This window comes from Oryza brachyantha, chromosome 11, assembly GCF_000231095.2.
Source record: "Oryza brachyantha chromosome 11, ObraRS2, whole genome shotgun sequence".
Taxonomy (NCBI): domain Eukaryota; kingdom Viridiplantae; phylum Streptophyta; class Magnoliopsida; order Poales; family Poaceae; genus Oryza; species Oryza brachyantha.
The window spans coordinates 3,204,539-3,229,528 of NC_023173.2; the positions used below are offsets into that span (position 1 = coordinate 3,204,539).

The 24,990-nt window shown below is 41.5% G+C and overlaps 3 protein-coding genes and 1 pseudogene across 3 annotated transcripts; 3 read left to right on the forward strand and 1 right to left on the reverse strand.

Moving 5' to 3' along the window:
- The first annotated feature begins 2,781 nt into the window (after positions 1-2,781).
- On the forward strand, positions 2,782-9,100 carry LOC107305214 (annotated as a pseudogene).
- A 1,347-nt stretch (positions 9,101-10,447) lies between these two features.
- LOC107305215 (heat shock cognate 70 kDa protein-like) lies at positions 10,448-13,322 on the forward strand. Its single transcript, XM_040529156.1, has 2 exons — positions 10,448-10,673; positions 11,812-13,322. The coding sequence occupies exons 1-2, from the start codon at positions 10,448-10,450 to the stop codon at positions 13,233-13,235; spliced, it is 1,650 nt and encodes a 549-aa protein (XP_040385090.1). The 3' UTR covers positions 13,236-13,322.
- A 3,582-nt stretch (positions 13,323-16,904) lies between these two features.
- On the forward strand, positions 16,905-19,935 carry LOC102713947 (DNA-directed RNA polymerase subunit 10-like protein). Its single transcript, XM_040528853.1, has 4 exons — positions 16,905-17,046; positions 17,193-17,251; positions 19,088-19,182; positions 19,263-19,935. Exons 1-4 carry the CDS (start codon positions 17,011-17,013, stop codon positions 19,295-19,297), a joined length of 225 nt encoding a protein of 74 aa, XP_040384787.1. The 5' UTR covers positions 16,905-17,010; the 3' UTR covers positions 19,298-19,935.
- An 873-nt stretch (positions 19,936-20,808) lies between these two features.
- LOC102703815 (probable receptor-like serine/threonine-protein kinase At5g57670) lies at positions 20,809-24,753 on the reverse strand (the record flags this gene model as incomplete). The annotated part of the gene is made up of 11 exons (XM_015842100.2): positions 20,809-21,341; positions 21,440-21,589; positions 21,697-21,844; positions 21,930-22,009; positions 22,104-22,270; positions 22,372-22,620; positions 22,705-23,265; positions 23,353-23,486; positions 23,582-23,703; positions 24,424-24,530; positions 24,630-24,753. Coding segments are annotated over 11 exons (2,100 nt in total), but the record flags the coding sequence as incomplete, so codon positions are not given.
- Positions 24,754-24,990: the final 237 nt, after the last annotated feature.

The following is a 24,990-nucleotide window of genomic DNA, read 5'->3' on the forward strand; positions in this document are numbered from 1 at the left end:
ACTGGAGCCGTACCCGCTGGAGCTAGTCTACCCCCTTTGTTTTTCTTTCCGCTGCATTTCCGCTAGAATAAGTGTAATTTTCAGTTGTTTCTAAGAACGATGGTCATGTAATCAACATTGTCTTTTTGTGTACCCTAGCTGGTCCTGGACAGGGATTTAATACACAATTAAGTTCAGAAATTCGTGTGAGGAATTTCTGGGCGTAACAATAATCAAATTAACAAATGCTAGATAGACAAACAAATTTGAATATTTGTTTGATATATGATTAGGGCTAGGTATCGAGCCAGCTCAGCTCGGTCTAGCTCGTTAAGATAACGAGCTAGCTATCTTAACAAGCTAAAAACCCAACTTGGCTCGACTCGTTGGAAAGCTCGAGCTGGCCCGTTAGGCTCGTGAGCTTGGGGTGATGGCCGCCGACGGAGAGACGCGAGGCGGTGGCCGCGGAGGACCATGGCGGAGGAGCTTGAGGCAACGGCCGTCGGCGGAGCGACGCGAGGTAGCGGCTGCGGTGGAGGAGCTCGGGGCAGCGGCCATCGGCGGAGCGACGTGAGGCAGCAGCCGTGACGGAGGAGCTCGAGGTGGCGGTCGTCGACGGAGCGGCGCGAGGCGGCGCCGCAAGCCACATCCGCGGCGTGAGCGGGCGGCTGGTGGCGAAGTGGCGCGAGGCAGCGGCCATCGACGGAGTGGCGGCCGGCCAGCGGAGTGGCGCCAATTGCCGGAAGTGCTCGAGATGGGAGAACACATGCTGATTGCTGTATGCGTGATACTGATGCGTCGGTGGTCAGGGAGCAAGGAGCATGCTGCTGCTCTTTTGAGGCTTTACTAGGGTTATTATTCTTTATTGGGCTGGGGTGTGGCTGGTGTGTGGCTCGCTAGAGGTGGGCTCTTGCTTGTTAGGCTCGTGACTAGCTTGTGAGCCTAAAGAGCTGGCTCGTTATCTCTAACAAGCTAAAATGTTAGCTCGGCTCGTTAGAAAAATGAAACGAGTCTAGCCGAGCCGAGTTTGTCACAAGTCGAGCGAGCTAACGAGTCACGAGCTTTTTGTCTACCCCTATATATGATTGCATTAAAATAAATTTATAATATCTTATTTACATTATTAAATTATAAATTAGACCGTAGTGTTAGCACGTGTATATTGCTAGTGAAATATTAAAGCTAGTATTGTAACCGCACACCTTGTATGATTAAATTTTGCATCGATTGCTTGCTGACATGGAGCATGATGGATTGATGGCCTTAGGAGCTGTTTGGATTTAGAACCTTTTTATAGTCCTTTGTCACATTGGATATTTGGACGTTAATTAAGAGTATTAAATATAGATCGATAACAAAAACTAATTGTATAAATAAAGGCTAATTCATTAGACAAATTTTTTAAGCCTAATTAATCCATGATTAACAAATCTTTACTGTAGCATCACATTCGCTAATCATGGACTAATTAGGCCCAATAAATTCGTCTCGCAAAATAGTCCAGAGTATGAGGTGAATTTTATTAATAGTCTATATTTAGTAATTCTAATTAGTGTCCAAACATTTGATGTGACAGGGACAAAAAAATCGGAGGGAAACAAACAGGGTCTTAGTTGCTTAGGGGTTGTTTAGTTTCCAAAAATTTTCACCCAAAAACATCACATCGAATCTTTGGACACCTAAATAGAGTATTAAACATAAATAAAACGAAAAACTAATTACACAGTTATGTAAGAAATCGTGAGACGAATCTTTTAAGCCTAGTTAGTATGTGATTAACCATAAGTGCTACAGTAACCTATATGCGCTAATGACGGATTAATTAGGCTCAAAAGATTTGTCTCGCTGTTTACATGCCAGTCGTGAAATTCATTCTTTCATTCGTGTCCGAAACCCCTCCCGACATCCGGTCAAACGTTTGATGTGACATCTAAAATTTTTATTTCACCAACTAAACACCCCCTTAGAGATGGTACAACTAGTCAACTATAAGTATGGAAAATGATGAGGGTTGGCTCTCATATAAAAGATATCTCTACAAATGTAGGGTAGATGAATTAAATATATAAGTGTGAGAAAAATATAAGAAATCTATAGAAGGCAATCTTAGTGAATTTATTATACATATTCACTCCTACGGAGTTACTGATAGCAGTTGTCTCTATAAGTAAATTCGCTCTACTGTCCATCTTAGATATAATAGCGTGACGTTTTCATTTTAACTTGTACGGTTGTACCTGTTAATCAAAATGGGTTAGGCCTAATTAAAGTTAATTAAAATTCCACTGACCCATAATAAATAGTAGAGACAATAATACCACCTTAGAGATTTAAAGTGGAGAAGCTCAACTTAAATAGAGAGGTTAGTGAGACTCCCTGTTGACTGATTGAGATGGTAGGAAGACCGCCACACGCACGCGCCGGCTGTACGGTCCGGCCCGGGACGTGGCTCGGCCGGCCGCGGTGCCTGTCCACCTCTTCCTTTTGCAACTCTTGTGAATTGATGGAATAAATTTCGAATCCCCGTGATTGCGTAACGTTCGTAGTAATAATTGCGTGATTCGGGTTTCCATATTTCTCCTTCTTCTTCCCGAGGCCAGAGGAGTTCCTCTCCATTCTTTTGCTCCTCCCTGGTTTTCTCGAGTTCTTGTGGCACCTCTCTGTCTCCCCAGTTCTGTTCTCTTACGCGCACCAGAGTTCGGAACGAGCAGACCTCCGGAACCCCTCTCGCCAGAGTATCTGCTCGGGTAGGCGGGTGCTAAGGTTTTTGGAGAGTGCGTTTGCACGACTGCTCACTGCACCATGTCGACTGACGGAAACGGGAGCAGGAGCGGTGGCGCGCACGGCGACGGCGGCAACGTCAATGGGAACAACAACACCAACAGAGGCAGTACTGCCTCAAACACCAGCGGAGGGCCATTTTCAGGGTATACCGCATTCTCCTCCATTCTGTTTATTGTTTTAGAATGCCTGTTAGCAATGGTTTCATTGCTATATTATGATCAAATGGATGCTTGTGTTTATTATATATTAAGCATGCTGCTACATGTTCTGTTCCTAATGTTTAGATTATTCCCTATAATTATCATGTCTATTGTCTTATTATTTTGGATTAAAATATTCCGAAATGTGATCATATTTCTAACAGTACCATGTCATTTTTGGAAAGAAAAAAAGATCTCTAAATAATTTTAGATGGATAAATGATCAAATAAGAACTCGTTATTGTCTACTACCTCCGTCCCAAAATAAATGAATTTTTGCGTTTTTTTAGAATTTTTGACTCTTCGTCTTATTTGAAATTTTTTTATGATTAATATTTTTATTGTTACTATATGATAAAACAGGAATAGTATTTTACATGTGACTAATTTTTTTTAATTTTTTAATAAATTTTTCAAATAAGACGGATGGTGAAATCTTTTTTTTTGGGACGGAGTAGTACAACGTCTACATAGTGATCGTCTTTCGGTTGTTATTTGAAACGTACAAATATGTGTATAATATTTTCTAACAAATATTTAGAGCTAGTACAATAGTCAACTATAAGTATAGAAAATGATAAGTGCTGGCTCTCATAAAAGATATCTCTACAAATGTTGTAGGGTAGATGAGTTAAATATAACAAATGTATTAAATAAATATTTGTATAATATTTTCTAACAAATATTTATATATCTACATGATATTAAATAAAAAAAATGGTCAACTAGAAAGTTATACATATCATGGAGCTTTATAGTTTTGATATAAAGTTTGACTTTATCCGTCTACCTGTAATCTATTTACAAATTTATATTATTATACGGTAAACTATACGATAAATTCGCATTTAGACCCACCAGATAAAAACGCTCTTTGTGAGGGCGATTTTGTTTTAAATATCCCATCATAGTGGGAAACTCGGTGCATCTTTTGTAAAAAAAACAAAAGTATATTTTTGTAAATATTAATAAAACAATATATTTAAATAAAAAATCCCTACCTGCCCTGGCGACCGGTTGGGCTGCTTTGCTTTGCTTGGCCTGGCTGGCTTGCTCTGTCTTGGTTAGGCCCATCCGCCTAGCTACTGGGCCTGGGCGTAGGTAGGCTACCTCGGCTCGCTTGGGCCAGCTGGGGCTACCAGGTGCGAAAGACTATTTCGCGAACGGGCTTCGCGCGCACAAACGGGCCATTTTTTATTTTATGGTTATAAAATTTGGTTTTTTATTTTCTGTATATAAAATTTACATGCATAGATTTGTATGTGTAATATTTTCTATCCTAAGTTTATATCTACAATATTTTGTGTATATATAATAGTTATATTTATGTATGCATAAAGATATATAATTATATATAAGTTGGTATGTACAAAGTTTCTATGTCTCCTATTTACCGGTATAAGTTTTTATATGCTAAAGGATATATATATATATATATATATATATATATATATATATATATATATATATATATATATAAACTAATATGTGCATCTCTTTTAGAATAAACTATTCTATACCCCTCCCCTCACAACGTCAAAACCCACCTCCCACCCTTTCTAAGGGTCCAAAACCTCTCTCCTGGCATGTTCAAACCTCTCCTCCGTCTGTCACTTTCCTTCACACCCCACCTTTATCCAATGTCGTTTATCTAAAAAGTACAATAACACGAAAGCAAAATACAGTAACATACCTTATAAAATACAGTAACAACAACATGACGGATCTAGTTTTTTAATCATATATTTTAACCATTGTAGTGAAACTGGTTTTAAAAAATAATATCAGACAAATGAGATGTTGCTCTCTAAAGATTGGGAATATAACCTTTTAGCTCTCCCACATGTATTAGTTATACTGTAGCAATAGTATGCAATCACATCCCGTGTTAGTACATTTCGATCATGATGTTACTATACTTATATCACAATGTGATTGCAATTGAGCAGTACATTGCACATGTTACTGCACTTATATCACTATGTTACTGTAATTATTCAGTAATAATAGACATATTTTATAGTAACATAACGTTATTGCTACATAGAATGTGTAGCGTTACTGTAACTATTGCCATAGTATTAGTGTATACTAATACAAATCCTATAGATATTTCTTAAGATTTCAAATTTTAAACAACTTTATCTCTCGCCTCATATATTACTTTTTAAAAACGTTTGTACCGTATTGTTAGAAAAAAAATGCTTTAAAAAATAGATCTCTCATGGGTATGTTTCGACGTTGTTATTGTAAATTATTTGTCGTGTTACTATAGAATTTCTGTGAGACAAGAGATGGACATAGATAGATACGAGGGAAAGCACATAAGAGGGTTGACCCACGGAAAACCCTTTGACTCACGTATTAGTATATATTCTACATCCTTACCCTTCCCAGGCCTCTCAAGGCTCATCCCACCTCCCACCCTCCTCCTAAGGCCCAAAAACCACCACCATCTTATTTAAAGGCTGGTCAAAGGTTAACTCCGTGGGTCAACCCCTTTATCGGCTTCCCCTCATGTCTATCTAAGCTCACATCTCGTCTTATAGAAATTATGCAGTAACACGATGACAAAAATGCAGTAACAACGTCAAAACATACCCATAAGAGATGTACATTTTTAGAATATTTTTTTCAAACAATATGGTACAAAAGTTCTTAAAAAATAATATATGAGGTGAGAGATAAAATTATTTAAAGTTCAAAATCTTAAGAAATATCTATATGTGCAGTAATGATGCGCCTTCTATGCAGTAATAACGCTATGTTCCTATAAAATATGTGTATTTGTTACTGCACAATTACAGTAACGTCGTGATAGAAGTGCAGTAACATCGCGATATACATGTGCATTAACGTGTGTGTTGCACAGTTGTACTAACGTCGTGATAGAAATACAGTAACATCACGATAGAAGTACAGTAACATCATGACTATATATTGTTCCTAGAGTACTGCTAATACATGTGAGAGAGTTAAAAATATTGTATTCTCAATCTTTAGAGAGCAATATCTCATGTGTTTTATATTATTTTTCAAAACTGTTTTCACCACATTGGTTAAAAAAATGTGATTTAAAAAAATAGATCCGTCATGACTATATTTTGACATTGTTACTGTATTTTTGTCTTCGCGTTACTGCACTTTTAGATAGACGGGAGTTGGCAAAGATATGGTGTGGAGAAAGGTCAAATGACGGGTTTGACCGGCAAGATTTAGTTTTTACCGGACTAAAATAGGGGTTGGGCCTTTGGAAGGGGGTGAGAGAGGATTTGGGCCTTATGAGGGAAGGGGGCATAGAATAGCTTATTCTATTAGGATGTACATATTAGTTTTAATATATATATATATATATACATATGCACGCGTATACGTAATACGTACATACCTAAATAGCAGAAGTGATCACGCGTTGGGGGCCGCGTGCCTGCGCATGCAAAAGACCACCCCTACCAGGCGTGGGAATACAGGACAAGGTTAGGCTTGACTTGGGTTGGGCCAAAAGGGGATTTGGCCCAAAGGGATGAAATTTGGAACATATGATTGGATTTTTTTCTCAATTTCATTTCGACTCTAATTTTGTAAACGACGGATTGAGTTTGAGTTTTCCAAACTTCCTGAAAAAAAAGGTAAACTCGTTCAATTAATGATTTAGTTGATTTCCTTTTGAACATGTAATCGAGTGCACTAAAAGTGAAAATTTGCCTTTGTATTTTAGATTTGGATTTCCAGATTTACAACCATTCCTAATTAAGGAGAGTGGCAGAGAAAAGAGCAAGATCCAAGCTCATACAATTGAGCTAGAAGATGACATCCGCAAGTTTATGGATGCACATGAAGTAGCCAAGGAGCAACGAAGTGTATTGTTTGAGACACAAGGACGTGTTTCTAGGGATAATCTTGAAGCAAAGAAGGTTGTTTGCCAGACAACTATGCTTGAAACATCTAGAGAGTTAAAAAACAAAGATAGAAGGGAGATGTCTGATGATGTGAGGTCCGAGTTTGTTGCGACGTTGATAAGCACGAGAGAAGAAATATTCACAGAGAACAAGTGAGGTACGTATCATTATTTTCTTTGCATATATCCATGTTTTTCAGTACTAGTCCAACTATATTCATTGCAGTCCCTGTTCCGTGCTAAGTCCAGATACACATGACGTCCAAACATGCAGTCCCTGTATGCAGGGGCGGACATGCAGCCCCGTATGAAGGAGCGGACACAGAGTGTATTGGACCCCACTCATATTTAATATTTAGTGTGTTATTAATGTGTAACTAAGTAAAAAAAAACATACTAACAATCATAATAAGGTGCCCCCACTTAATTTTTGGGCTAGGTCCGCTCCTGCCTGTATGTATAATTATCAATTGCAGCCCCTGTTGATTAAATGCAATTAGTTCAAATAAACATACAATCCCTGTTTATGTGCTAAGAGCAAGTTTAATAGTATAGTCAACTATTAGCTCTAATTCATCTATAGTCAATCTAATAATCAATTCATACAATAGCTACCACAAAACATATACTACCATGTCCCACATGTTATATCCATATTGTGTCTTGGAGTTTGTGCTGCAGCTGACTATAAATCTATAGCCCACTGTTCTTCTCTCTTATCTTATCTCCTTAAAATATGTTTATAGCTGGTTTATAATCTGCTATTGTACTGCTCTAAGTAATAGCAGCAAGTCCAAAAATTCATGGTTATTGCAGCTGGTCCAAACTGATTTAATTCAGTCACAATCAACATGATATTAAATTTTCTTGGTTGTTGCAGCTGGTCCAAAGTAAAATGCAATCACAGTCTGCCCATATTAAATTTTCTCTTTATATATTGCCTTTCCTATTATGAAACTCTCAGCCCATTTTGTCCTCCTCCCCCTACCATGTCAAACTCATCTTCATACTCATCCTCTTATTCAGATGACCTAGACCCATCGAAAATTTTAAACAAGCACATTTCTAATCAGAATGTGTTAGACTCCTTTGCTATGTTTGGAGCCGTGCTGAAGAGGCACTAAGGTGGAACAAGGAAGACGATTGCTAGGGATCATGTAGATGCCCACAACCGTTTGGTGGCTAATTACTTTGTAGAACTTCCACTATACCCAGAGTGGATGTTTTGCAAAAGGTTTTGCATGCACATGCCGCTCTTTTTTGTGTATCGTGGAAGCCTTAGGTTAGTGCCCGCCATACTTTACTGAAAGGGGATATTGTTCTGGCCGCACAAACATTTCTCCACTCTAGAAGTGCACGACAGCACTTCATATGTTAGCATATGGCACACTTGCTGATGCCCTCGATGAATATTTAAAAATTGGCAAGAACGCCGCCTTAGAATGTATAGAAATTTTTGCCCAAGGGGTGATTGACGTCTTTGCTGGGATGTACTGGAGACGCCCCACGAGTGAGGATGTAGAGCATATACTACATGTTAATGAATCTCGTGGGTTTCCAGGCATGCTAGGTGTTGTCCGAGGTGTAGGTCTTTATTGGGACTGTATGCACTGGAGGTAGGAAAGTTGTCCGAGGGCATGGAGAGGTCAATTTAACCATGATGTTTACAGTCCCAACAATTATCCTTGAAGCGGTTGCTTCACAACGATGGATTTGGCATGCCTTCTTCGATGTCGCTGGATCTAACAATGACATCAATGTGCTGAATCAATCTCCTCTATTCCTCAAATCAATGAGAGGTGAGGCTCCTCGGGTACATTATTTCATCAGTGGGAAAGAGTACAACCATGGGTACCACCTAGCTGATGGTATATACCCAGAATGAGCTGTTTTCCAAAATACTATACCACTTTCGCAAACAAAGAATCATAAGTTGTTTGCTGAACATCAAGAAGGGGCAAGAAAAGATGTGGAGCGGACTTTTGAGGTATTGCAAGCTCGTTTCAACATTGTGCTCCATCCAGCAAATAAATGGAAGCGGAAGAGTGTTGGGAGAATCATGCTAGCTTGTGTGATTCTCCACAATCTGATTGTTGAAGACGAAAAAGATGTGATATGTGACCTAGACCTCAATAGAATTCTTAGGACATCAATAGTTCTGCCTCTTGAAGTAACCAGCAGTGGTAACCCATCTTTCGCCGTCGTGCTAAGTAGGAAAGCTGCTATTTGTGTTCGTTGAATGCATGCCCAGCTTAAAACCAATTTAATTTGATTGTCACCGTGTCAATCAAATTTATTGGAACGGGACCCATCAAAGCTTTTAGTTTCAGGTTTAGTGTATTGAAATTGGCTGAACCTTGCCCGAGAATAAGAAGTTACCTTCCTGGAATTAGTATTTATATAGAGTATGTACTATAATATATGATGAGCAAATTAACCATGTTATACTCTGCTCCAATTTTTCCTCTACAGAGTGGTGGCAACAGAGCAGAATGGCAGGTCGATAGAGATCAAGAACTATCTAATTTTATATTTCTAGAAAATTGTTTAGTGTTTAATTAGACTAAGAACTTTATCTAATTTAGTTGTCATTTTGTTAAATAGCATGTTGCCAAGATCGTATTTGTGAACCAATGTAATCATTTCTTTAGATGAGATGACATCAATCATGTGTTGTATGGACACTAATTTTTTTTAACTTGTGGTCCTTATAGAAAACTTTAATCATAAGTAGACCCATAAAAAACTTTAATAAAAAATGAGTCTTTTAGCTCGGCACCATCATCATTGGCGCCGTGGTCTAATGTCTCGGCACCAAAGACGATAGCGTCAACAAACTTGGCTCCCGAGACGGCTAAGTTATTGATATAGAGAAGGATGGCACCAATGACATTGGCGTTAAGGACGTATTTGTAAAAAATTCTATAAAAAGGATCTATATGTAAAAATATTTATAAATAGGTCCTTGGCACAAATGTTATCAGTGCCAAGGACCTATTTGTAAATTGCTTTTCTTACGGATTAATCCTTTTTTTAGAACTTTTATTGCAAATAGGTTCTCGGTGCCAATGTTATTATTGGTGCCGTCTTTCTCTGAAGGATGACACCAATAATTTGGTGCCGTTCTATTCAATGACGGTGCCAAAGATGTTAACATGGTCAAAAAGTCCATTCGGGTAATAAGCTTTTTAACGGTCTATTTATAAAATAAGTTTTCAAAAAGAACCAAAATATTAAAATTGCAGTCGTATAAATATCGGTACTGATCATAAATATGGCCACAAGTACGAAGGTCACTATAGATCACAACAATTAATATGGTCATGCAACTATTTAATGTTTCAAAACCGAACCTTCCCCAATGAGATTTGTAGCTGGCTTGTAGCGAGTTTGTTGTATGAAGTGGGCTCTCTATTGACCTTGCTCATAATGCAACCTCCACTTGCCCATTGGAGTATTACTTTACTTAAATATAAATAAATGTCTCATTCCATTCCAAGCGTCAGGTCAAAAGGTTTGCACGCATCGATTCTGCCCATCAATTCGTCGCCACATTTCCCCGGTGCTTGTAGTTGTAGAGACACTGATGGAGGCGGCGTCCAGCTCCAAGTGCGGCGGTCCGGCCGTCGGCATCGACCTCGGGACGACCTACTCGTGCGTGGCGGTGTGGCGGCACGACCGCGGCGAGGTCATCGCCAACGACCAGGGCAGCCGCCTCACGCCGTCTTGCGTCGCCTTCGCCGGCGCCGAGCGGTTCGTCGGCGATGCGGCCGTCAACCAGGCCGCGCTCAACCCTTGCAACACCATCTTCGGTCAGAACTACGCCTTCCCTCCCTTCCTTTTTGCATTGGGTTCGTACTGTTGGACTGTACATGGTCATCCATCCTGAATTGCCGAGGTATTCATGGGAGCTGCACTTCAAACTTCCGCCATGCAAACCTGCCGTTCAAATTTCAAAGCACCAAGTGACTCGTTGAATTTTTGCAAGCAGCAAGGCCAAACTTAACAATTAAGAGCAATTAGATCAGTAAAAGAAAAAGAAACAGGTGGATTATATTCATACCTGTGAGTCAGACTAAAGCCGTGTTTGGCATTGAAGGTGATAAGTTATCGGTGCGGTAGCAATAAATTAGTAAATAATTAATTAATTATTAATTATAAAAAATACTCCTATAAAATAGAATATATTATTTTTTAAGACAAATTTTATGTATATTTTTTTAAAAAAATACGGAAAGCGTACACGCGCAAAACGAGAGAATCTAGATAGCTTATCAGGTGTGCCGAATGGGGGCCTAAATATTATAAGAGTAAAGAGTATGGTTGGTTCTTAAACTTATGACGTTGTACCACTTAAGTCCACAAACTTAGAAAATACATGTTTAGGTCTACGATCTCGTTTTAATGTAACATCACGGTCTAATTTCTGCTTAACAGCGTCTGACCGCCAGCGTGGCGTACCACACAGATAGTACATTTGCACTGTGTCGCACCGTAGAATATTTCAACCCAAAATCCCCAAATCGGCTAGGATTTGGACGACCGGCGGCAGCGAGGTCGTGGAGGGCTCCAAGTTTGTGGACCACTCGGCGGTGGTAGCATATTAGAGAAATGGTAGGAATTAAGAAACGAAGAAAAAAATATACTTCACCCGTCCCTAAATGTTTAACGTCGTTGACTTTTTTACACATTTGACCATTTGTCTTATTTAAATTTTTTAAAAATATATAAAGCTATATATGTGCATAAAAGTATACTTAACAATAAATAAAATGATATAAAAATAATTAATAATTATACAAATTTTTAAATAAGACGAATAGTCAAACGTGTATAAAAAGACGATAACGTTAACTATCTATCTGGGGACGAGGGACGGCGGAGGTAGTAGGAACTAAAGCTGTTAATGCTTTATCCGAATAATTACATGATCCAGTTAAATTATCGCAGAAATGAAGCGATTGATTGGCCGCCGATTCAGCGATGAGTCTGTACAAGAAGACATGAAGCTGTGGCCTTTCAAAGTCATCCAAGGCCTCGAGGACAGGCCGACGATTGTGGTGCGGCATGACGGCGTCGAGAGGCAGTTCGTGCCGGAGGAGATCTCCGCCATGGTGCTCGCCAAGATGCGGGAGACAGCGGAGGTGTACCTCGGTAAGAAGGTCAAGAACGCCGTCGTCACCGTCCCCGTCTACTTCAGCAACTCCCAGCGCCAGGCCACCATCGACGCCGGCGCCATCGCCGGCCTGAACGTCATGCGCATCATCAACGAGCCCACCGCCGCGGCCCTCGCCTACGGCCTCGAGAAGGTGCCCGTCACCAACAGAGGCAGGACGGTGCTCGTCTTCGATCTTGGCGGCGGCACCTTCGACGTCTCCCTCCTCGACGCCAACATGGGCCGCTTCGTGGTGAAGGCCACCGCCGGCGACACCCACCTCGGCGGCGCGGATTTCGACAACGAGCTGGTGAAACACTCCCTGCGGGAGTTCATACGGAAGCACGGCTTGTCGGACATCAAGAGCAACCAGAAGGCGCTCCGGCGGCTGAGGACCGCGTGCGAGAGAGCGAAGAGGATGCTGTCTTCCATGGCGGAGACCACCATTGAGGTGGACTCGCTCCATCAGGGCATCGACTTCCGCGTCACCATCACCCGGTCCCGGTTCGAGGAGCTGAACAAGCACCTCTTCGCGAGGTGCATGGGGGCCACGGAGAGCTGCCTCCGCGACGCCGGGGTGGACAAGAACAGCGTGCACGACGTCGTCCTCGTCGGCGGCTCCACCCGCATCCCCAAGGTGCGGGGCATGCTCGGCGAGTTCTTCGGCGGGAAGGAGCTCTGCCGGAGCATCAACCCCGACGAGGCCGTCGCGTATGGCGCTGCCATCCATGCCTCCGTTTTGAGCGGCGGGAGCGACGACGACAGGAGGCGGGTGGATATGATTCTGCGCGAATTCACGCCGCTCTCGCTGGGAGTGGAGATCAGACGTGATCCTAGTCCTACAATGAGCGTGGTGATCCCGAAGAACACTGCCATCCCGACCAAGAAGGTGAAAAATTACTGTACCCGCTACGACAACCAGACCGGGGTGCTGTTTGCGGTGTACGAGGGCGAGAGCGCGAGCACCAAGGACAACCACCTGCTCGGCCAGTTCGAGCTGTCCGGCATCCGCCCAGCGCCCAGGGGAGCTGCCCGTCTCGAAGCCACCTTCGAGATTGATGCCAACGGCGTGCTGAATGTCTCAGCGGAGAACACGGACACCGGGGGGAAGAACAGCATCACCATCACCAACCACAGCGGCCGCCTCAACAAGGTGGAAATCGAGCGCATGGCTCTGGAGGCCCAGAATCACAGGCGCAAGATGAAGTTAATCAAGTAAACCGAAGCAGCATTTGTGATAACGCAATTACCTACTGGAATCTAATATGCCATATGGGACCCACCATAACCTATCATCCTCGTCTTATACTCCCTCCGATTTGTTTTGTGTTGTTTTTTTTACGTTTGACCATTCGTCTTATTTTAAAAATATATATAATTATTGACTATTTTATTATGATTTGGTTTATTACTGACCTAACTTAAAAAGTATGATCTATAATTTTGTATATTTAACATAATTTTTAAATAAGATAAAGGATCAAACATAAAAAAATCAACGTCGTCAAAAAAACAAACCCGGAGGGAGCAGTATTGTTGTGCAACTTCAGGCTTGGCTCTTGTGTTTGGCCATAGCCTAGCTTATTCTTTTGTTGTTTCTGAAACCATGTTTTAAAGGGCAATGTTAGAGCAATCTCCTTTTATCTGTTTTGTGCCTTGCATTTGCGGAACTATGGTAGTACAGTTTCAGTTTTCCTCCCACAGGCGCAGTTGTCTGATGTCAAAATGACCTAATAACTAAGTGGTTGTTAGTTCTGGTAGAACTCAGAAAGGAAAAATGCCCATTCGACGACAAAAGAACCCATCAAGAAATCATACCAATTTATGTGCTAAACAATCAGATAATCTTGATCTGGTGGTGATTGCTATACACTTTTATGGTGCGGATGTCACGGCCTTCGGCCCAAACTAAGCCGTGTGCTCGCTCTGCATGACTTGAAAGAACCACAAACTGACGCACGGAGCTCGGCTATGGCACCAGCAGGAGAGGAGCTGTTGATGCAGACGACCGGTCGATCGGTAAGATCTCGTTACTGTCTACAGCTTCTACAAAGTGATCGTCTTTCGGAGGTTATTTGAAATGTATATAGGAGATTTTGTAAATATGTGTATAAGATTTTCTAACAAATAGTTAGATATCTAAACGATATTAAATAAAAAAAATGTCAACTACGAAGCTATATATCTCATAGAGCTCAATAGTTTTGATATAAAGTTTGACTTTATCTGTCTTCCTATAATCTATTAACAAATTTTAAATTATTATACGGTAAACTATACAATAAATTCGTATTTAGACCCACCAGGTAAAAAAACGCTCTTTGTGAGGTATTTAAAAAGGCCTTCACAGAGGGAACTCGGTGCATCTTTTGTAAATTTTGAAAACAAAATTATACTTTTGTAAATATTAATAAAACAACATATTTAAATGAAGAATAGCTACCTGCCCTGGCAGCCGGTTGGGCTGCTTGGCTAGCTGGGCCTGGCTGCTGGGCCTGGGGGTAGGTGGGCTCCCTCGGCTCGCTTGGGCCGGCTGGTAGAAGAGGACAAGGTTGGGCTTGACTTTTGTTGGGCCAAAAGAGGATTAGGCCCAAAGGGAACATAGGGTTGGAAAAAAAATTTCCTTTCATTTCGACTCTAATTCTGTAAACGAGGGATTGAGTTTGAGTTTTCCAAACTTCCTTCAACAAGGCAAACTCGTTCAATTAATGATTTAGTTGGATTTCCTTTTGAACATTTACTCTTGAGTGCACTAAAAGTGAAACTTTGTCTTTGTATTTTCATTGTATTTTAGATTTGGATTTCCAGATTTACAAACATTGCTAATTAAGGAGAGTGGCTGTATAATTACCTTGTACTTCAAATTGATTTTTTATTTGGGCTTCTTGTATTTTAGTCGTAATTTGGAATTTGGGCGGTTTAAAATTTTAACTCCTTGTCATTTAATGCCATCATATTTCAAGGAGTTAGATTTTGATTTGATATTTAACTTACTGGGGTAAGGTAATATGTGTATGTAATTATATTGGACTTTGAATTAGCATTTAACTGCCAGTTGTGAGTGACGGCTTGAAATATAGATTGTTACATACATTACCAAGTAGTGCTTGCAGTCTAAGATTTATAAATTAAATTAGTATCTTAATTCCATCTCCCTTGGATTATCTTTTATAACACTAAAATTAGGTGCATTAGAGCATCTTGGCCATTTGGTTGTCCAAGCTAAAATTTGATAACTTTGGTCAAAAAATACACTCCAACAGAGGCCAAACTAGTCTCCACAATTGTCAAAGTTGGCCAGCCAAACCATGGTTGCTATCTGTGGCTCCACACTCCACCCACCATCTCTCCTCCTAGCCGCCCCCTCCCCCCACCAGCTGTCATTTCCTGGACTTGGAGATATTGCCGCCACTTGACGCCGAGAGGCCAGCCCGCCGCCGCCACCGCCGCGTCGCCCTCTCCAATTGCCAGCTTGGTCAGAACTTAGAAGGTAGTCGCCGCCGCCATGGAAGTGGGGTTGTCTGCCCTCTGGATCTAGCCAAGAGTCGGTCACCGCCGCCTCCGTCCGTCCTACACGGTCGCTGCCTCGCCCTGCAAGCCCGCCGTCGGTCTTCGCCCCACCCCGCCATCGGCCTCCGCACGCTTGGTCCGCCCCGCCGGCGACCTCCGCCGGTCCCGCACGCCCGCCGCCGACCTCCACCCACCCCGCCCAGCCGTCGTCGTCGCCGCCCTCCCCGTCGCTTGTTGGTGTGAGTGCTTCAAAAGGATGACATGTGGGTCCCTTTATCATTTTGGAGATGAAAATAGCGAGACTGTTGGAGTGAATACCTAGTTTGACTACCCAAATCAGTTGGAGAGTTAGCTATATGAGTATTTGGAGAGTCAAAATTGGAGATGCTCTTAGTTATCGTTGTAGACTCTGAGGTTTTAAGTGTAAGATTTGTTTTAATACGAAGTAGCCAACAACACATGCAAAGATAATGACATGATACCAAAGTTTTAAAAAAATATATTTTTACTAATTTCCTTAAATTGGATTCTCAAGATATTACGTCGCAGCAGTTACAATGGTAGTAGGGTTAACCCTAAGTAGGATGAGCTATACGATCGTATCATTGGCTCCGATGTGTCATCAACAAGACACTTCATGAGGTACTCAACTGGATCCGAGTAAGGTGCCTGAGTCAAAAAAAACTCATAAACCTAATGTATTGTAAGCATAATTTGGTATTAACTATTAACAAAATTACCGTCAACAACTGACATGTCAAGGGCATCTGTAAACTTGGAGATTTTATAGAATTATTTAAAGTTTTAATCTATTTTTAAAAGAATATCCCGCTCCCCTTTTTAAAGGTTTCATTGGGTTTCTTTCAATTTATCGTTATTTATCGTGTGGCTGTAAAGTTTTTGGGCTCGATTAATGTCATAAATCGGGCAAACATTTTCTTTTCTTGATAAAACTATTACCGACCAAAAAACCGAGGGTTAGGTGTTTATCCGGTTTTAATGAAAACCATTTGAAAACATGTTGTTGGTAAAATTCGATCAAATTTTATTAAAAAATTTTAATTCAGTTTAATATTTTTGAATTTAAGAAATAAAACCGAGTGGTTATCGAGTCGGTCGTAAGAGGCTCGATTCTGGGTTTTTGACCGTTTCTTTTTTAAAAAACTTATGTAATTATCATTTTTTTTACTATAATTGATGTTAATACTACATATATTTTAACCATGACTTATATTTTTATATATTTGAACAAAATTTTTAAATAAATAATATTTAAACAAGCAAAACGTTAACGTGTCATTCTGTCATTCATCGAAATAGGGAGTGGAAAAGGAATCGGACAGCACGCGGGTAATCTCGCCGACTTCACAAATCACAAAAATTCACAACCCAACCAGCGTCCCTCAACGCCCCAAAGGCCCGAACCCTCCAAACCCCAACCAACCCCTCCTCCTCCGGCGGCGGCGGCGGCGGCGGCGGCGAAGATGATCATTCCGGTGCGCTGCTTCACCTGCGGCAAGGTAGCCCTCGTCCCTCCCTCCCTCCCGCCCCAACCAACGCTTCGCGCCTTGATGATAGTAGGGCTCAGGGTGTTCGTTCCTCCATCGCGTCTATTAGGGTTTAGGGCCTGTTACGCTGACTGCGATTCTTGCTTTTGGTCTCGCAGGTCATCGGCAACAAGTGGGACCTCTACCTCGACCTCCTTCAGGCCGACTACACCGAGGGGTAGGGTGGATTCTTGTGCTTTGGCAAGTTACCATCCCACCGGTTCGATTTTCTGCAGCGTGTTGCAATCTATCTGTGTAATGGGTCGAATCCGTGGGTGATTGGGGGAGTCTCGACATGTTTGGCATTGATTATGTGAGTAAAATGGATTCTTGGCCTTGCGAGAGAAAACTTGTATTTGGGCATATAGCTTAGGTCGGCATACATCTTGGAGCGAATTAGGTTTAGTTTCAGCGTGTATGTCAGGTGTGGGTTGTGGACCGCTGTCGTGCCTTGAATTTACAAGAGAAGACTCGGTTATGGGTTAGGTTTTAGGTAGTCAAGCCTCTTGAAATTGATTCTGTTAGTTCGGGCATTGTCCATGTTATGTGATTTTCTATAGGCAGTCAGAATGGATTGAGGCACCGATGCCTGCTGCTGCTCTGATAAGAGATCAGTCTGCTGGCCCTTTCTCAAAGATAAAGTTTGGTTCATACCGTGTGAGCATAAGAGCTGATGTGGAGTAACTAGAGTAATAGTAGATTGTAGAATAGGTTTACTCAGGTCTCAGGGTATGCGATATTACCTCCATGTTTTTATGTATGACGTATTTGACTTTTAGTCTCGATGTTTGACCAGTCATCTTACTCAAAAAATTAGTATAGACATTCAAATATATATATATATATATATATATATATATATATATATATATATTGTGCTTAAAATACTTTAGGGATAAAACAACTCATGACAAAATAAATGACGCTTCCATTTTAAAAAATAAGATGAATGGTTCAAACTTCATGTCCAAAAGTCAAAGCGCCATACATTTAAATATGAAGGGAGTACTAGCGGTGCTATTACAAATAGAATGCTTCCACAGCTTCTTGGTGTCTGTTTATATGTACGTGGTCTGCTAAGTATATGTTATCCCGCTCTGAGGTACTTTGTAAGAAGGAAGGGCTATGCAACTACCTGTATAACGGCTTAGGCAGGTTGGTTTTGTTAATGTAGTGTAGTGTGTGGAGCATGTTTCTTATGTCACCTGCATTAAGGATGTTTCGGTGCCACTGCCCATTTTGTTGTAGGAAAATGAAGGAGCTTACTACAGCTAATCAATCAATTTTGGAATTTGTTTCTTATCAGAGTAATTTTCTGTATGTGCTTGGCTGTTCAATCTAGTTTTACATACCTTAGATCTAATGAGATCAGCAAGATTCTATGTTACATCCAAGGATATATTTAACCAACCATTCCTCAGATTGGCTTCTTTTCTAAACCATGCTACAATGCTTGCTTATGCTTGATCTGGTTACTTTTAGCAAAGTTTCCATTCAGTCTGAGCATGTCTGTACCATTATTGTCACTACTATTTTTGTAGCAGAAGGGTACTATTCCTTACACGAGGATCTAATAGATCCCTTTGATTAGAGTTAGTTTTGATGTTTGGTGCCTCCTTTTGTTTCATGGCTAAGGCTAAGTTTGTCACCTTTAACCAAAATCTGACTTTGCTTGTATTTTTCCTATGCATTGTAAAGATATAAAATGGTAGTTCCTTTTTCATCAGATTAAAAATCGTGAATGGTATTTTTGGCAACCTTCTCTAGGAAGGTACAGTTTCTTATCAGTGTGCTTAGAGCTGATATAAATCACACTATGAGATCATCTGCTGTGATTCAGTTCTCTCACCAAAGATCATTGTATGTGATCCAAATTACATATGGATGGAGGGCAGCGAGAGGGTTCTTAAGTGTTGGCTTGGCCTTTTGTTTTTTAAACTCTGGTACCCTGTGCGGTTACTTTCTGATTTAAAGCTTGCTACCAACACCATTATGTATCTATGCCTATTTTCAGGGATGCTCTGGATGCATTGGGCTTAGTCCGTTACTGCTGTAGGAGAATGCTGATGACCCATGTTGACCTCATTGAGAAGCTGCTCAACTACAACAGTAAGTGAATTTTTTTTTTGCACGTTTTAGCTCTGTTTCTCCGCTCCCAGCATGACACTGACACCACTATTCATTGCCAGCTCTGGAGAAGACTGATGCCAATGCTGGCAATTAGATGAACCTGCCATGCTCCACCGCTTCATTGCACCTAGTACCCTTTAATTTAGTCAGTGTTCTGCTGCGTTTGACATATGTGGGCACACAGTGCTGTTATGCTTATGCAAAAAGCTGTTCTTGCACATTAGTAAATCTGGATGGACTTAAACCACATCCAATGTAACAAGCATGCAAATGTTTCTGCTATGTAACTGTTTCTGGTTAAGCCTCGCAGTAACAAGCATGCCAAGGCGAAGAGTTTGAAAGGCAACATTGTTCTGAATCTCATCTCATCATTGCATAGAATTTATCGCTGTATCAGTTGATTTAGCTATATACAACTCACAGCTGCTTGTTTGAGACAAGAATACTTCATGTGTTCTACCAGTGGCGACCATTGTAAGAGCTGTGATTTCAGGAAGTGGTTACCATCATGTGCTGTTGACGAATGGCTTATTGAAAAGGGGGAAAGCCATCTATATATTTGTCCTTAGCACAAACCAGAGAGACATGTGACCTGAAGGTGTTAAAGCAGTTCAGACTATTGTTTATTCTCCATGTTTCAAAGTATCACTGCTATTCTTTTTCTTCATTCTTGTCGGCAAGTAGGACGGTCATGGCATGATGTCGGTTTGCTCATGTTGTTATGCATGCACAAAATTGCTTTTCCAAGATCCCTTCAGTTGTCGGATGCACACAGTTTCTTAAAGGGTCAGTCCATGTGAATTTGTTATGTCCCATGTGATGTGACATGTCCCAACTGGGTTCTTATGATAGTATGATTTTAGCTTTCGTTTTCCACGATCTTTTTAATGAATTCGCCGTATCGTCCTTTGCTGATCATTTCGACCTCACGATGCAGGTGATGATTACTTGTGACACCGACATTAGTGATTAATTAGAGGCTAGAAATTTTTTTAAAAGGTGTTTAACGATGGCCATACATCTTCAGATGAGGTGCGTGCAGAGGTTAGCACATTTCCGGACCTTCTCATCTTGGGACAATTTGATAGTACATATATCAGTTTAACTATTTAAGGATCCACATCAGCTGACAAATCTGAGGAATAATTAAATTTTTGCCACTCTCAGACCCCTTTGATTCAAAGGAATTTCATTCGAATTTTAGAGGATTATATTCTTATAGTAATTTTTCTCATAAAGCCCTTTAAATTAAAGGAACGAATCCTATAAAATCTTATGAAATTACTATGGAATATATCTTCCTATACAAATTTTGGAGGAAATTTAACAACAGGTTAAATCTCATGGAAAAAAATCCTTCGAGTCTATATCTCTCCTCAAATTCCTGTTTTTTTTCCTGTGGTCCAATCAAACAGTCATTTCTACATTTTTTCTGTGTTTTGCAATCATCTGTTTTACACCTACATTTCTATCAGAATCCTATATTTTTACTATTCCTCTATTTTTTTCATTCCTATAATTCAAGGACAGCAAGTGGCAAATCTGTTATCATCTATTTTTAAGAGTGGCAAAAAGTTAAATCCCCACAATCTGATACGAGAACCAGCAATAACAGTCTTCCTGTTTTATTTCTCACTTCTTTCTCATCCTTTGGATGAGAGAATTTTGGTTTGACAAAGGAAATTACATCCTTCTAGTATGAAAGAACAGACCCATAACTTATGGGAGAACAAGAATTATGACATCATAAGGATAGACTTGGAGGAGGGCATCCTGCATGTGCCACTTCTCATCCAAGGAACAAAAGTTAACTAAGAAGAAGGGAAAAAAAAAAAGATCTACACCGACTATACAAAAATGACTAGTCTGCCATGGATTGATCAATCGAAGCTCGATGATCGGCTCCATCTTCCTCGTAAATACTCCTCCAAGGAAGTGTTTGCGGCGATGAAATCGTTGCTGCTGACAGAGGCAGAATCGTCATCGACATCAAATGCAAGATTGATGTAAGACTGGATGTTGCGGTTATTCGCTGGCGGTGTAACCACAGCTTCATCACCATCACTGTCATACGACAATCCTACTTCTGATCTAGCCCATTTCAGAATACTACTGTCTCCATTAAGTAGCTTCAGAACCTGATTATACACCAAGCTGTGTGTAAGATACAGCAAAATGGAAATAATAAATAGCATGAGAACTTATGCATTGGATGCATCTGAAAGAAGAATCTTACATCTGCAATGTGAGGACGGTGTTGGGGTGTTGGTCTGATGCAGAGGGAGGCCGCAAGGGTCATCCTCTCCACTTTGTTGGCATGGTCCACCGTGGGCAAGTTAGGATCTACAAGTTGTGTGAGTTTTCCTCCTTGTATGATGGAATTTGCCTATATACGAAACAAACTTAATTATCTGTTCTTTACCATCATGCAACCAAGAGCTTAGGATCCAGAAAAAATAGATTGAGAAATGATGGATAAAACATGACACTTACCCACATCACTAAGCTCTCTTGACCTTTCGGACAACCAGTGCAAAGAGGTTTCTTGCCTGAAATGAGCTCAAGAAGAATGACACCAAAAGCGTACACATCAATTTTGTCATTCACCTTGCCATGCATGAAATATTCTGGAGCCAAGTATCTGTAAAAGATATCCATAAACAGGTAAGGTAAGGTTATCACGACCCAGAAAGGTAACATAGCAAACAATCACTTGGCTCACAAACCCGAAAGTTCCAGCAACATCGTTGCATGTGATCTGGGATGTCGCATCAGTGTCCCAGAGCGCAAGGCCAAAATCTGATAACTGCATAACAAGAATATTGAAAATTTAAGATCACTTGATTTGATACAGCACAAGAACTGAAGATTTTATTGTTGTTAAACACGCATTAGATTACCTTTGGCTCAAAATCCTCTGATATGAGGATGTTTGATGACTTGACATCCCTATGTATCACTGGACAATTGTTGCCATTACCATGGAGATAATCTAGTGCATGAGCAACTCCAAGGGCTACATTGAACCTCTCAGTCCATCCGAATAAGTTGCCATATCCTTTCTCACCTGTGTAATATCAGAATAAGATGGTTTTTTTTCCTTTTAAATGGCCATGTCAAACTGTCAAAGGGATAAATCTGTCAGTTGGTAGAAGTTATGGAACATACCATGCAGTATCTCTTCTAGGCTGCCCCTTTGCAAGTACTCATAGACCAACAGAAGGTCAGCGTCCTTGAAGCAGAAACCTGTAAGGGATATAATGTTCTTGTGGCTGAGAGAGCTGATAATCTCAACCTCTGAGACGAACTCCTTCAGCACTTCATCCGAGTACTTCAGTATCTTTACTGCCATCTCCTTGCCATTTGCCAGGCAACCTTTGTAAACTCGGCTAGTGCCACCTTGTCCAATTATACATTCTGCATAAAACAACCAATTTGGTCACTAAATCTAGCATGTCTAAAATTGTTGGTAATAATGGAAAGACAAGAAGAAATGCTTACCAGGTGAGAAATCAGAAGTGATCTTTGCAAGCTCACTGTAACTGAATGAAGAATAAACGGAAGGGAATTTTTCTCTCAGTGAGATCAACTCCTCTGGAACTTCCTTATCCAATTCCTCAATTACCACAGAAGACTTTCCTGAATTGCTTCTCGAAGGGACAACCACCCTGTCCCGCAAAATACGACTGGCACAGGTGGTGGTACCTGGTCTTGTGTTTCTGTACTCTGAACGGACTGGTGAGGCTGATGAATACCTACTAGGGAGCCGCATTGCCCACTGCACCACAGATATTTTTGATCTGTCATGCAAGGCAGGTTTTCGGTCAGGCAGGAACTTTTTCCTAAGGAATGGCCAGCCGGTTGCCACCTCTGGCGATTCACGCCGGTGAACCTTCACTGGGACTAGTGCCAATGAAACTTCTTTTGTTGGTACAGGAGAGCTTGTTGGCATGGTGACAGCCCGAGAAATCAACCTGTTATCTTGTTCATAATCATTTCGAAGTTTCTCCCCAATCATGGATGTCAGGAGCTTCCGGTAGCTCCTCCTTGGTGTCTCATTCACTGCATTCCGTTTACGGACTTTAGCATGCAGAATTCAAAGATACCCATATCAATAAATATGAAAATGAAAATGTGTAAGTAGAGTACCTGTGCTAGTGCTGTGATATGGTTCTTGTTGTACCGCATCTTTATGGAAAACAATCTTGCCATTGTTCACTGCAAGAACCGAGCAACCCACTGGAACTCTTTTTGCGCAGTACTTGGCAACTGAAATAGAGGATCTACTATTTGGGAGCAAAACCAGAACCAACGTCAGAGAACAAATTATTTTGAATTAACACACAAACATAGAGAAGACATGCGTCAAGATAAGTACCTAAAAGATAGGGTGTTCTTTGCAACACCGAGGATCAGATGTGCAGCACCATAAGAAGCCGCTTCTTTCACCAAAGTTTTCCGGATAGATGATCCTCCACAGACCTTGAGCTCCAAATTAATCTGACAAATATAAAGAGGAAAAACATAGTGATGAGAATTTTCCAGCCAACTCTCAGATGTTCGCATGGATGACCAATTAAACCCCAATCTGGCAACTGGCATTCTGGCAAGCATTTTTTTCACCAAAAAAAGGTAACTTCAGAAATTCAATCCTCATGCATGAATACTGAATGACAAAAACTTTTACTGTTAAAATTTATTGTGACCAAAACTTCCTCCGTACTAAAATCAAAAAAGAAAAGAGATGGGAAAAAAATCAGATCATCCAGTAAGAAAATAAAAACAGGCACAATAAGTGTCAGTAAAAGGTTGAAACATATGCACAAATACTGGAACGAGCAGCAATTATGAGCCAAATTTGGAGCCGTTTGCAAGGACAATTTCACGATTTTGCACCACCACCATTAAATTTTTCTACTGTTAAAGTTCATGGCCGCTAAAATTATGCTCAAAGCCTCAAAAACAGATGGGAAAAATAAATCAGACCATCCAGTAAAAAGGAAAGCCAGGCACAGTGAACAGGGGAAACAAATGCATAAATACTGGAACGAACTGCAATTATGAGCCAAATTCGGAGCCGTTTGCAAGGAAAAGTTCAGCGCTCTGCACCGCACCATTGAATAGGAGCCGAGAAGTAACTTATGCAAAGTAAAGTAGTAAAAAAAAAACGGAGACGGCGCCTTCGTCCTGCAGAGAGCTACGGAGGAGTTTGGACCGGACCTGCTTGAGGTTGCAGAAGCCGTCGTACACGGCGAGCACCGACACCAGTGAGTCCGCCTCCGCGTCGCTCCTCTCCTCCAACCCCACCGCCGCTCCTCCTCCGCCTCCTGAAACCCAAAAAAAAAAAGTCCCCCCAAAAGCAGATTAGCATCGCCGCCGCACAAAATCCATGAACGGGGCGAGCGGCTAAAAGCCAGAGCGCGCACCGGCGGCGGGGGCGACGTGGAGTGCGACGACGCGGTCGCCGGCATCGGCGACCTTGACGAGCGCCCACGTCAGCAGCTCGTGGCTCGCCGCCTCCCTCCTTATCCCCACCACCACCGTCCTCCCCCTCCCCCTCCCCCTCCCCCTCCCCCTCCCCCTCCCCGCCTCCGCCGCCCCCTCATCCGACGACGCATACAGCCCGCTCCGCGCGCCGTCGGGAACAAGCAGCCTCATGCCGCCGCCGCCGCCGCCCGCGCGCGCCCACCTCTCCCCCCTCCCCCTCGCCGCGCAGCAGAGGAGAGAGAAGAAGAGAGAGAGAGAGAGAGAGAGAGAGAGGCGTTGTTGGGTTGTGTCAGCGATGCG